Source organism: Centruroides vittatus, unplaced genomic scaffold (genome assembly GCF_030686945.1).
Source record: "Centruroides vittatus isolate TY-2023 unplaced genomic scaffold, ASM3068694v2 contig_754, whole genome shotgun sequence".
Lineage (NCBI taxonomy): Eukaryota > Metazoa > Arthropoda > Arachnida > Scorpiones > Buthidae > Centruroides > Centruroides vittatus.
In genome coordinates this window covers 834,423-849,160 of record NW_027122490.1, presented here as the reverse complement: position 1 = coordinate 849,160, position 14,738 = coordinate 834,423, and the positions used below count along the sequence as shown (strand labels likewise).

The 14,738-nt window shown below is 36.8% G+C and overlaps 1 protein-coding gene across 1 annotated transcript; it reads right to left on the bottom strand.

Moving 5' to 3' along the window:
* On the bottom strand, positions 1 to 2,085 carry LOC136981385 (uncharacterized). The gene has a single exon (XM_067277699.1). It carries the CDS (start codon positions 2,083 to 2,085, stop codon positions 1 to 3), a length of 2,085 nt encoding a protein of 694 aa, XP_067133800.1.
* Between the last annotated feature and the right edge of the window lie 12,653 nt (positions 2,086 to 14,738).

Below are 14,738 nucleotides of genomic sequence, written 5' to 3'. Positions count from 1 at the left end.
CTACACCGGTGACGTCTCTGTTTGTATACTATTGTATACCCAACCTCTCAAATCAAAGCATGCTAAACGCATAATTTCTCTTGACTGTCTCATAAAATCCACCAGCTCCTCTTTGGACTGACAACTCGTAACGCAGTTATCAACGTACATCGATTTCTTGAGTTTTAAAGCTGTTTCTTGCAGATGATCTGGAACATGGTTTAAGTGATAATTTAGAGTGGCTCCCAGGAGAAATGGACTCGAGTTTACTCCAAACACTACCCTGCGATGTCTGAAAACCTTTAATTTTCCAGGGTCGCCACCCTCCCACCACAAGAATCTGAGAAAGTTGCGATCCGCTTCACTTATTTCTATCTGCAAAAAAGCCTTTCGAATGTCAGCTATTACTCCGTATTCAAATAATCGAAATTTATTTAGAATACTGGGTATCAATTCAATGTAGTTAGGACCCTTTGCTAAACAATCGTTTAAAGAGACGTTGCCTCTTTCCTTAGCGGAGGCGTCGAAGACTGGACGAATCTTCGTCGTGGAATGCTCTTTGATGACCGCTCTGTGTGGAAGGTAATGGCAGTTAATCTCATTCGTTTTGACGTCTTTTATTTCTTCGATTATTTGTTCTTCAAGCCATTGCTTGAAGACTCCCTCGTAGGCATCGACCAGGTTCTTATTCTGTAGAGTTTTCACTGTAGATTTTAATCTTCGCTCGGCCAGAACCCTATTATCAGGCAGAGCTTGACAACCTTCTATCCAAGGCAAGGACACCATGTACCGACCATCGCTATCTCTCTTCAGCGTCTTTTCAAAATGTTCGATAGACGCTTGTTCCAGTTCCTTCTTTGATTGTTTTTCGGCAGGGTCCTTTATTCCAAGAATATCTAATTCCCAAAGATCAGGAATTCGCAAATCTCCAATTAACATCGAAGTGACAATCAAGTTTTCGGTTGGCTCGGAATGCTCCTTCGTGCGTCCTAAGATCGTCCAACCGAGTTTCGTTTCAATAGCAGTTAAACCTGATTTGAGTGTCCGGAGTCCTCCTGTCATTAGTTTGCCAGCGACATCCGCTCCTATGAGCAATTCAATGGGACCTTGACAATCGCTCAAGGATATCCCCATATTTGACAATTCATCCTGACACAGTTCCTGTGTAACTGGGGGCGTGGTCAGACAAATGGTCGATTGGTCCAAGACATCAAAATTACAACGATATTTATCGTCTACGCACGAGAGGTGTACCTTGTACACATCGTGTTCACAAATATCCGTACATGAACCTCCAAACAACGAATGTTTCAAATTTTCCTTTCTCATTGGTTGGTAACCGACTCTTTCTGCAGTGCTCTTCAAGATATAGGATCTCTGGGAGGCAGTATCAATAATTGCACGGATTTTGAGACACCTTTCCTCTCCCCTCAGAATCACAACCAAAGTCTGTAGCAAGACACGTGGAGTTGATGACACATTAGCCAATGCCTGCTCACATACTGGGGAGGCGCCGTCACCTTCACCAACAGAAGCATTGTTGGGAGATACCTTTCGGCTATTCCTACAGAGAAGAACGTGATGCGGTTTGCCACAAACTGTACAACTACACTTTGCTCTACATGAAGAAGATATGTGATTCAGTTTTAAGCATTTAAAACAAGCTCCTCGCTTTATAAGGATTTGTTTCCTTTGATCTAAAGTCAAATTTTCCGCCTTCCTGCACTCAGCGCTAGCATGGGATTTCTCACAAAATACACACTGCTGATCCCTGAATGGTTTCTCTTGAGCAGAAGTCAAAAGTTCCATACCAGTTGGTACAGTCTTGTTATAGGGAGAGGCAGCCTTAATTTTACTTTGTACTACCTTCTTGGTTTTGTTCTGAAAGCCAAACCCACTTGTGGCTAAGGAAATTTTCTCCTCGCTTTCAATTTCGTTACGCAAAAACTGCATCAGAGTTTCTAACTTGTTGAAATTCTCTCTTCCAGACTTGAGTAGCATCGAATTTAGGTGTCTTTCCCAAATTCTCAAGAGGTCGGTCGGTAAGCTAGATTCAACTAAAGGGTAGAGCATTGAAGCACACTTATCCGTAGTAACACCAAGCATTTTAAGGGATCGTAGTTGTGTCTCGATACGATCATAAAGTTTCACAATTGGCAATTTGTGCTCTTGCCCCAATGCATTATTCAGTACTAGACTCAGGAGCTCTCTCACGTAAACCTCGATGAGCACATCTTCTCTTCCGAAACGCGAATTTAAACACTCAATTGCTTGCGAGTAATGCTCGGCTGTCACGGGGAACGATTCAATTACTTCCCTGGCCCTTGAGCCCTTCAGAGTCGACTGAATGAGGTATTAAAATTTATCCAAATCCGAAATATTGGGATCTTCATGTATTTTCTTAAATAGTCCCCAAAAGGAAAGATAATTTTTCAAATTGCCATCAAATTTTTGCAATTCAATCTTTGGTAACTTAAAATTTCCCTTGGAATAGCCAGTTTCGCCTTCGCTTCGTGTTTCATCCAGCTCCGACGTATTCAAACGACGCTCTAGTCTTGTTTTCAAGTCTACGAATGTACCATTGTAATTCTCAATACCCTCAATTTCTTCATCCAACATCTGTTGAGAACACTTCTCATCCTTTTGTAACTTATCTAATATTTCTTTATCGATGGTTTCTATTTTAGAATATTTTTCCTGTAACTGGGCCAAAAATCCAGCACATGAATCGAAATCTTTAACCTTCGACGTCAGAAATTCTTGCACCCTATCGGTGAACTTTGTGAAAGCACCTCGGTAGGATCCACGTAATCTGATTGAGGGCTCCATGAAGTGAATCTTATTAATTAACCCAAAGAACAAAAGCAGACAAGATAGACATAGAGAAAACCTCGATTCAAGCTCAAATAGAAATAATGCAGAGATGTATTTCCACTAAATCCTCCAATCCGTACTCATTTTCTGCAGTTAAATAAATACTTCCAAACGTAAACAATGTTCGTACAACAATTGTAGAACGTTTATAAATGAAATCAGTTAGAACCTGACGTCCCTGTTCGGGCGCCATTATGTCGCGTCAGGCCCATCCTAGTCTCGTGTAATGATTAATTAATTTTCGTAACTCTCACCTGACCGTCTTGTTCGTACGCCAGGTTCCCTGTCGTATGTCCAATCAAGCAAAAAGTCCACTAAATCTATCTTTAGATTTTATTCCACACAAAACAAAAATCAACTATTTACATTAATTCGGTTACAAGAGCATTCCACTATGTTCCCGCGACTTTTGGAACTTAACAACCTTTTTCTTGGTGTTGCCAACTCTCGACAAAAACCAAATACCCGCCATCTAGTGGGATGAACGGGTCACTTTCACCAATATTTAGAATGGACCTTCAGAGTGGACGTAGGCTGTATATTATTCTGTTAAACATTCGTATAAATTATATAAATTAAAAGATATCATCTAGTATTAAGGCTTTTATGTCCAACAGATGGCGCTAACTCCGACGACCTAAGTTTGCTTTACTGTGAGGCATTATGCTTTTCTGTGAGGATGAACTAAAGCAGATCATCTTCTGTCTATCTATATAAATAAAAATGTAATGTTCGTTTGTTCCTACCGATTCCTTTGAAATTTTGACACACCGTTGCATTCGAATACGCACGTGTTTTTATATAATATACATGTCGAAATTCCCCACCCACCCACCGGGGGAGATGGGCGAGATTAAGGCTTACCGTGAAGAACTCTGCTTCTATTATACTATTTTAGATGCGGTTTTTCGCGTTTTTGATTGCGTTTTAATTTGGTACGTCAACAGAATATACACTAAAAAGAGATTTTTCGATATTCCCCCGCGGGGGAAAGGGACAGGATTAAGGTTTACCGTGAAGAACTCGGCTTCTATTATACTATTTTAAATGCGGTTTTTTTGCGTTTTCATAGGGTACGCCAAGAGAATGTACACTGAGAAGGGATTTTTTGAAATCCCCCGCAAGGAAAGCGTTATACATTTATAAAAGATACATTTTGAGCCACAGCAACGCGTGGCTGGGGCCGCTAGTTTATAATAAAGATATGTTTTAAATTAAAATAATGTGTATTTTATTCAGTACCTAATTTAACGTGAATTCTTCGAAGAAGACTTGTGTTTGCCGATGGAAAACATTAGAAAATCATCTGGAAAAAATGTGATGTCCTCTTTCAATGATTGGAAAGTTGAAATAATAATTGAAAATTCTAGTTTCCCTCTGGAATAATATAGAGATTGAGGTCTGCAAACGAGTATTTCCAAGCTGCAAGACAGCAAACATGAATTTAAACGGTTGAAAGGTATTGCGGCATGTTTCTTTTCTTTCATGTTACTTGCAGAAAAACAGTAGTAAATGGGTTTTAGGACCAGAAAAAAATAACCAGGACAGTCTTAACTCTTAATGTTTAGACGTGACTTTTTACAATCATGATATATATCGTTATTCAGAATTAATACAACTTATTTGTTCTCTTTCCTATGCTAGAACGCTCCTTTGTGATGAAGAACGCACACGGAGGAGAGATCTTAGATCTCATTTATATCTTTAACAGATACAGTGCAAATATTCATTCATTCTTCAATTTGGTTATTAACCACCAGAGAAAACACAAAGATATTTTTTTTTCAACCTACTGTTACAATTATAAAGCCCATTATACATACAACCTACTACTATTATAAAGTCCATTATACATACACGAGAAATATATGAAATACTGTATATTATAATGAAAAAGTATTTAAAATTTATGATAATAATTCAAATTTTGTGGGCCGTTGACACTAGAGGCCTAGAGCTTAAGCCCTATTAATCTCTATGTAGATTCGCCCGTGTACACAATACAAGTATGCTGACTGGGTACCGCAAACTTTCGATACAATCCGGCCGTGTTAAATGCTTCGAATGAAGTCAAGTTCGCGCAAGTTCCCGATCGAGTTCCCGCAAGCATCTCACTGACTTAAAACGGTTACAGGCCCACCGGTAGCCAAGCGGTCTTCGTACCCTGAACACTGAGAGTTCAGTCGTAGGGTTCACGCCTCGCACAGACGGGCTGGCTACATAAAGTTTTCCGAATTTTCTCCACGTCTCTAACGCCTAAATAGCGGCAGATTCTTTTAAAAGACTTCATGGAAGGCATCGCCCAAGTGCTGCGTTGCCATAACTTAACAAACAGACTGAAAACGGCTAGCCGCTAGCTGCCAATGTAAAAGCAAATACAAATGATAAAAAAGTTTACACGTTAAAATAAATTATTATTGGCGCATTTTTTTCATACAAAAAATATATTGACAGTCAAAACATTATCTCAATTAATGATCTTAGGTAAGAGTTAGCAATACTGAAATACGAGCGAGATTTGTGCGCAGATAATTTCTTACCATAATAAATTTACAGAGATTTAACAGAAAAATTCATCGCGAAGCGATTATTCATGAGAATGTGTAAAATTCTATTTAATCCATGCAAGATGTGTGATTACCAGAGCCCCTTCGGCCGCCAATTTAAAGTCTTTTAATCTTTAAAATTGGCGTTTCCACTTCCCGGGACGAGGACCCAGGGGTTGGATTTGTGGGAAGCGAGTGTTCGGGTTGTTTCATTGTGTCGAATTACACAGAACGTGGCGCTTGACGTGTAAGTGCGTGAGTGCGAGAATTCGAGTAAAGGTTAAACGGTGTATATCTTCGTGTACAGTGATGTTGTGTCCGTGTGTGTGTGTGTGATCGAAGAACGTCTTCGGCATGTCTATAAACAGAAAAAAAACAGTAAATTACAATACGAGAATAAGATGTGTTAAAAAGTGAAACGAAAGAGCTCTTACCATCGGAGATTTCAAAAAATATTCACATGTCCACTTGGTCCTCTTCGTGGTAAAGTTGGGAAGGGAGAAGAATCTCCCTCCCAAATGTTCCTACAAAACACTAACACAGTAAGAAAAGGAGAAGTTGATTCATTCATTTCTTAAGGTGAAGATTATTACCTTTATCACAGTCTTTCTTCCCGAACAGTGTTATGAGAAGAGCGAAGGACCTGACCTAGCCTAGCCTAACCTAACCTACCCTAACCGGAAGCTCAATCCTCATAACAGCTGTTTGGAAAGAAAGGTAAGCCGAATGTCGATTCCGGTGAAGAAACGTGTCACGTCCGGGTGGTCACAATCGGGAGTCAAATCCGTTGTCGTCGACCGAGTGTCACGTTCGGGAGACAAGTCCGTGGATCACGTCCGGGAAAAGGTGTCGAGTCCGGGTGAAAAGTGTCTAATCCGGTAAAGATTAAATAGAAAAAAAATTAATTAAATTTAAGGTTTTAGTTTAAATGTTAGTACGACAAGAGGAAAAAAAATTAAAAAACCTCTTGCCTTCTTATACTACGTTAGTAAATTGAAACTAAAACCTTAAATTTAAATGATACTTCAGAAATAGCAAAGGAAAAAGTCGTTCACATCTCTTGCAAAGCGACGCTTTTTCCTTTGCATCCTTGCCCACACCGAACGAGAGGATCCCACTCGTTGGAAAAGGGAGGAATGATCGAAACATTCCTCCCCTCCCAGTGCGGCAAAGATGATGTCGTCAACATGGAGAATTTTCACTTTTCGGAACAAGTCCGAACAGCGAAACACCTCCTCTCCGTTCAACGCGGAACAGAGAATGCTGTCGACATCTTCTATTCCTGAAGTCGTTCCGGTGAAGAAAGAACCCCTTCCGCAATTGATGGAAGAGAGTTCCTCTCCCCGCTCAAAGAGGGAAAAGGCCCTCTCTTCATCCATTGCGGAAGGAGAACGCCCTTCACACTTCTTCATCTTCTTCATCTTCTTAGGCCGCAGCCACCGCCAAAACCGCCAGTCCTTCATTCTGCAAAGAAAGAAAAAAATATATATATATTAATGGGATTCGGATATACGTACTTAACGCAGAAAAAGTTCACGACGAATCGGAATTCGGATAGCTCGCGTTAGATCCCAGCGGAAATTGCTAAAACGTTCCAACTGTATTTGCAGTAGAGACGACCGACCCGGAACGAAGAAACTCTCTTACATGTAATTTGTATTTGTACGACGGAAAATTAAACACACGCCGCACGTGGCCATGCAAAAAAGGCACTCGAGCCCAAGTCGTAACAAGTGTTTCGGCACAAGTTATAGAGCAATTTACCCTAACGTGTATGTCACATAAACGCAACGACGGCATTTAAGTTTCGTGCAAAGAAATTGCCAACGAGTCGTCCAAAACACAAGACAAACGTACGAAGAAGCGAAACGTGTCCACAGCCCAACTCGCCATTCGGGACACGAACGTTTAAGTGGCACAAAGCATTGGCACAGGGTTACGTAAGTGTGGAAGATCGACTGCACTCAGAAAAGACCACCTCGTGGAAAGGGACAGAGAGCCTAAGGAAAAGAATTCTTCGTGTCCAGCCTGTATAGAGATTAGACGTGTTTGCAGACAATTTAATTCTGGCAAAATAAGCCGTTGAAAAGCGTTGTAACTAATACATAAATTGCATGGAGAAGTCGGAGGTCAAAGGACGAAATTTTTGACCTGTCCAAGGAACATCCCATTCTTCAGAATGCCGTCTCCGTCCATCAATGTCACCAGAGTATATTTCAGTTAAAATTACGATGGAATTCGTATTTAAAGTTAGTATTAAATAATTTTTAATTAAATTTCTATAAATAATCTTTATTCTTTGACAGTGTTTATAAAATATAAATGAATTAATTACGAAAATAAACCAATGAGCAAATACTTAATCCGTTTTCGGCGCTTCGGTCGCTTTCCGATGTGGCGGCTCGTTTAAAAGCCCTAATTCACAAGAGACGGCAGATTTAAACGCAAATACGCCGGCCGATGCCGTCTCCGAAAGTTGGAGTAAACGAAACGAAAATAAAATCTTACGGCTAGCTAAATTCTAATTAAAATCTTACTTGTTGTACTGTCGGCGTCCAAAAGTCTTCTTAAAACCACTTCGGGTAGCAAAAAACACCGAGAAAAGGCAGAAAACAGGAGCAAAGAGCGCACACGTCCGTCCGGCAAGCGAAAAACGTGCAAAGTGACGCAAAATCGTGTTGCAACAATAGGCGTTTCCATAGAAACATAGAAACGGCAATTGTTGCCGTTTCTATGGAGATTAGAAAGCGCTTAACGAATTCGAATGCGATTGACGTAATGGATTCATTTTGAATTTTAAGGCTAAATATCTGCATTTTTTACGTTTCTATCCCCCGAATGACGACGGATTGGGATCGAGAGACTCCCTACCGCCCTCGGCCTTCCGTTTCCATTCTCCACAAGGGGTTAGAAGCAAGATTTTCTATAATCGAACGTCATCTTTACCTCGTCACCCCCAAAACTAGAACAAATCATTCCTCTCGTTCATCCAGTATTCTCCGATTGACCGACAGCGCAATTTTTGCTAAATTTCGTAATATTTCGTTTATCCGACGCCATTTTAAAAGCGGTTACCTGACGTCATCGGACGTTGGTTATATGAAATATGCGTGTTATAGTTTAGTTTCGTAAACGTTAATTAAAGTGACTTATATATTAAATAAGCTAAACTTATAAATTTAGCTGTCCCAAAGAAAATATCGTGTACGTATTTTACACCAAGGAATCAAAATATTATAGCACTAACTCAAACTCAGCCTTATTACTAAATATACTAGTTACATCTAATACACCTTATTGCTGAGAACATACATTTATTACGTATAACTAACGTTTTCGGCCCACTTTATGGGCCATCCTCAGGTTACAGTTGTTCGACTCTAATACAAAATCGAACACGTTCAAAATTAAACTAAATTAGAACATACATTTTAAATTTAAACAAATAGAACAAGTATAACACCAAATAATAAATAAGAAAATCCAAATAAAACACAAATGTAAATGAAAATAAAATACGGTGACTGGCCGTAAACATTAAGGAAAAATTCTTTATCCTTTAACGCATATATCTATTGAGCCTCTGTATAAGCATTATTATGTGTGTTACTTTTTACCATGTACTTCCATGATGACGGTAACCCCGTCGCATCTTTATAATTTAAACATCTGCCAGACAAACCCGCTCTGTAAATTTCGCATTTCTCCGTTATGGATGACAACGTTGGCGAGTGTACTTTTGCAAGAATTTTGGCATCCTCCCATTGCACAACAGAACCATCGGCTTGCGCAATCCTGGATAACGCTGTTGAACACTTGTTTTTTGCGACATCATACTGGTGCTCTTTAATCCTCACTCTAAGATTTCTATTGGTGACCCCTACGCAGTCCTTATCAATTCCCAATTGCTCATTTTTGTATGGAATCGCATAAACTCCTGCCTGCTCTCTATCGCCAATTCTTTCTTTGTCATTTCTAATCAACCTATATACTGTGGGGGCCCTTTTACATAATATACTGGCGTTTTTGTGTCTCGATATTTGCTTCATAATAGGGAAGAGACATTTATTATAGGTAAACATTTTTGTATTGCTCGAATATAATGGACACGATGGATGAGCTGGGTAGAATAAAAATGGTGGCAAAGGAGTTAGGGTTTGAAACAAGGTCTATAGAGCGTTTAATAACAGCATACGTAAAGCCTAAGAGCAACTCTAAGAAGAAACCTGAAGCTGGGGGTAACTTCACAAAGTTTACCTATAATAAATGTCTCTTCCCTATTATGAAGCAAATATCGAGACACAAAAACGCCAGTATATTATGTAAAAGGGCCCCCACAGTATATAGGTTGATTAGAAATGACAAAGAAAGAATTGGCGATAGAGAGCAGGCAGGAGTTTATGCGATTCCATACAAAAATGAGCAATTGGGAATTGATAAGGACTACGTAGGGGTCACCAATAGAAATCTTAGAGTGAGGATTAAAGAGCACCAGTATGATGTCGCAAAAAACAAGTGTTCAACAGCGTTATCCAGGATTGCGCAAGCCGATGGTTCTGTTGTGCAATGGGAGGATGCCAAAATTCTTGCAAAAGTACACTCGCCAACGTTGTCATCCATAACGGAGAAATGCGAAATTTACAGAGCGGGTTTGTCTGGCAGATGTTTAAATTATAAAGATGCGACGGGGTTACCGTCATCATGGAAGTACATGGTAAAAAGTAACACACATAATAATGCTTATACAGAGGCTCAATAGATATATGCGTTAAAGGATAAAGAATTTTTCCTTAATGTTTACGGCCAGTCACCGTATTTTATTTTCATTTACATTTGTGTTTTATTTGGATTTTCTTATTTATTATTTGGTGTTATACTTGTTCTATTTGTTTAAATTTAAAATGTATGTTCTAATTTAGTTTAATTTTGAACGTGTTCGATTTTGTATTAGAGTCGAACAACTGTAACCTGAGGATGGCCCATAAAGTGGGCCGAAAACGTTAGTTATACGTAATAAATGTATGTTCTCAGCAATAAGGTGTATTAGATGTAACTAGTACAAAATATTATAGTTGTTTTTGTACGGAAATGGAGAAAAGTGACGGGCCTACTGCTCGAAACGAACGATCTAATTTTCTTTTTATAGTCAAAAAACCCGGTAACGAGTTGCGCAATTTCCCCGGCTGTTATTTAGAAAATAACTTTTGTGTCTTTAACTAGGATATAATAAATAAAATCGTGTGTGGCGCCATCTGTTATGTGATTTTGTTATAAAAACAATTTCTGATCTTATTGATATTTTATAAAGTTCAGGAAATTTCTTAAGAGATAAATTCAATAAATATGTACTTTTCTACATGGATCAATAAATAATGGCTTTTTTTTTTTTTTTTCAAAACCACATAGATTCATGGTTGTGGATTAATTTAATAAAACATTTTATATTTAATTTTAATTATTCAGCAATTGTATAAATTACGTAACTGTTAATTAGAAAAAATAACTGACTAAAAGGTCAAAGAAGCAATAGCATATTTGTATAGTAAGTCGTATGCTCTCTTATTTTGTCAATGTGCTGTACTGTTGGAGAATTTGTGCAAAGTTGGTCACGGAATGTCATGGAATTTAAAACAAACATTTGAGTAGGAAACCTGTATATAGTTAATCCTGCCCCTTTAATTATCTTAATGTTAATGAATACAGCAAGAATTAATAATTTATTTATTTAAAGTAATAAATTTTAAGTAAGAATAAACTAATTTTATATATATATATATATATATATACTAGCTGATCCGGCCACGCGTTGTTGTGGCTCAAAATGTATCTATTATAATGTATAACACTTCCCCCGTGGGGGAATTTCAAAAAATCCCTTCTTAGTGTACATTCTCTTGACGTACCCTATTAAAACGCAATCAAAAACGCATCTAAAATAGTATAATAAAAGCCGAGTTCTTCACAGTAAGCCTTAATCCCGTCACTTTTCCCGCTGGGGAATATCGAAAAATCCCTTTTTAGTGTATATTCTGTTGACGTAACCTATTAAAACGCAATTAAAAACGCAAAAAACCGCATGTAAATTAGTATAATAGAAGCCGAGTTCTTCACGGTAAGCCTTAATCCCGGCCACTGGGGGGAATTTCGACATGTATATTATATAAAAACACGTGCGTATTCGAATGCAACGTTGTGTCAAAATTTCAAAAGAATCGGTAGGAACAAACAAACGTTGTATTTTATTTATATAGATAGGTAGAAAATGATCTGCTTCAGTCCATTCTCACAGAAAAGCATAATGCCTCACAGAAAAGCAAACTTAGGTCGTCGGAAGTTAGCGCCATCTGTTGGACATAAAAGCCTTAATCCATATATAAATATATTTTTGAAAGGGGAAATGGTGTAGGGGTATGAAAAATAGATAGTAGCCGATTCTCAGACCTACTGAATATGCATATCAAATTTGGTAGAAATCGGTAAAGCCGTTTCGGAGGAGTAAGGTAACTAACATTGTGACACGAGAATTTTATATATAAGATAAAATTTCTAACGAATTTCGGAAAAAGCATATTTTTGACCAGATATTTAATTAATGTTTAATAAACTCATACTTAGTTGAAGTCTTTGCAGATATATAATTTGAAATTTTATATGAAAATACAAATACGGTAGGACCTGCTTAAGGTGATCAGCCTTGGAACCAAGATAAATGGTATGATTAATTAATACTTTGTAGTCCGAGGAAATTCTTTCTCGTGTTTCAGTTTTTAGAACATTTATCTAATGTGGAATAAATTTACTTTCTCACGGTAGCTGTTCTTGAAGCAATTTCTGATAATGGAAAATACTACAATATGTGGGAGGCAGATGTTGACCTCTTCTTGCCGACCCCACCAGGATATGTTTTGGACTGTTGGCCGCCTGCGTGCTACACATATTTGACCGCCCCTATCAATGCTGATCGCGAGTAAATTCAAAACCAAGCCAACCCATGAGAGCGTACTATCGAGTTTCATGTAGTTGACAATTGAAGGATACAATTGAAGCATTTGTAGCATACAATTGAAGAATTTTTTGTACTAGGTATGTATATTCGTCACACATTTTGTTATCCCAAGTAAGTTTTTCTGATAATTTTAATTTTAGCGCTTATATCGTGGCTAGTGATTCAAAAATTTATTTTAAAAAAGTTTTGGCTCGAGACCGTATAATGAAAAAGAAAACATTATTAAAAGAGAAAGATCCATGTCTAAATTAAATATAAATACGTCAACAAAAAAATTTCGACATTTTGACAATAAAATTTATGACGAATGACGATTCTTTCGTAAAATTGAAGCAATTTGAAAATCAAAGAGAAATAGAATTTAACATTGGTAGACAATATAAAATAAATATTGAAAATTATAACAAGATAATTACGATTAATAGATATATCTAAATTAATAGACGTTATGTTTTTTTCTCAAAGCGAGAATTGGCATTTAGAGGGCTTAGGGAATTTATTGAATCTAATAACGGAGGTAATTATATTGAACTTTCTTATTTATTAAGTATGTCGGATAATCTTTTAAAAATACATTTAAAGAAGTATACGGTTTTTACTGGCTTATCGAACGAACGAATACGAACGTGCCCTGACGCGCAATTAATTAATTGACCCTGTAAGTCGGTTTCTTACAGAAACACAGCTTCCCTATCATCAAATGTCACGGCACGCCACTGGCATATGCTTAATAGCTCTTTTGAGAGCCGACAACCTCTTTTGTGGTTCCTTTGAAGATTTTATTTTAAAATATTGAGTATTTATAAAACAATAGCCCATTTTTTTAAATTTTAACATATTATTCGTCAATCGGCTATCACATGACTTTAGGTTTTGAGATTACTTTTATTCTATTGATTAAAATAAATCCGATGATTTAAAAATAGGATATTTATAAAATAATGTCCCATTTTACTTTCCCGGCTGTTATATATACGTAACAAGGAAAAGTATTGGAGTCGTGTCAAATTTGACGCTTTGGGATTTTTGCAAATCCCAATTTGAAACCTTTTGTCTACCAGGGTATATAGAATGTTTGTCTCTCTCAGTTCTTAGCTTTTTGAACGATCTGCATCAAATTTTCCATACTTAATATCGGGACCCTGAGGAAAATATAAACTTATAGATACGAAATCTGGACGCCCCACTTTTCTCCTGGTTTGATCTCCTCGACCTTTGGAGATAAACATAAGAGGTAGACTAATAATCGAACTTGTATTATAGTTTTCACTTTAAATTGTGTAAATGATTTATTTTTACGAATTTTCAAAAGTTTATTTAATTAATGACAAGTAAATTTCAAGGATCCTGATTAGAAATATAATTATCTTTATATAATATATTAATGCTACATAAATTTGAAGTATTTTCGTTATAATTATTTGTGGAAATGATTTCATAATTTCAGCTTCGTACTGTAGACTTTATGTATGATGTAACTGTCGATACTCTCAATACAATGTCACAAGATTTAATTGCCGATGTAAACGATACCAAACTATTATAAATGGTTAAAATATTTGAGAAATTGTGTAAATTAAACTTCTAAAGTATTATTTTGCTTCTGAAGACAAATGCCAACGCGAAATAAATTAAATTATTTTGTGTTAATATTCTTTTAATATTCATTTATTTAGTTACAAATTGCAATGTGAGAAGTCATCAATTTTTCCGTTTCATCCCTTGAATGATACGATAGAGTTGATATCTTTCCATATTAATTTTTCCAAATTTACAGACTATTGTATACACATTCTGTTTCGAACTAGACTAATGTTCAGTATTTCCTTGTCATCTGGAACATCGCAGCAAAGGCAGCTTCCGTAACAGCAGATATCTGAGTTGGCTCCATGTTTACTGCAATGCAAATCACAGTATTCTAAATGTTGTAGGTATTTCTCCACAATACAGAAAATGAGTTCTTCGTCCACGATGTAGCCATTTCTCCCAGCTGCAAGAACTAAAATAAATCAGATTAATTACACAATTGTCAAATATTACTCAATTTGAAATGAAGAAACAAGAAACCCGAGTGAAATTCTCTAAAATAAGTTTGAAATTAAAAAAATAATAATAATAATGGCGATCTTCAAAGTGATATATATGTTTAAATATTTTAAACAGGAAAATTATTTAGTTGTCGAGAAGGAATCAATTAAAATATATTAAGTTTTTCAGTTTACGGAGAAAAAGAGTTTACAATGTAATAAAATGATTCATATTATTAAATAAAATATTGTTATAATTATCTATTATTATTTAGTAATTAATAAAAATTTGTCTGTCAAGCATGA

Coding starts and splice junctions, on each gene's coding strand:
- LOC136981385 (XM_067277699.1), bottom strand. CDS start 2,085: ATGCTTGGTGTTACTACGGATAAGTGTGCTTCAATGCTCTACCCTTTA.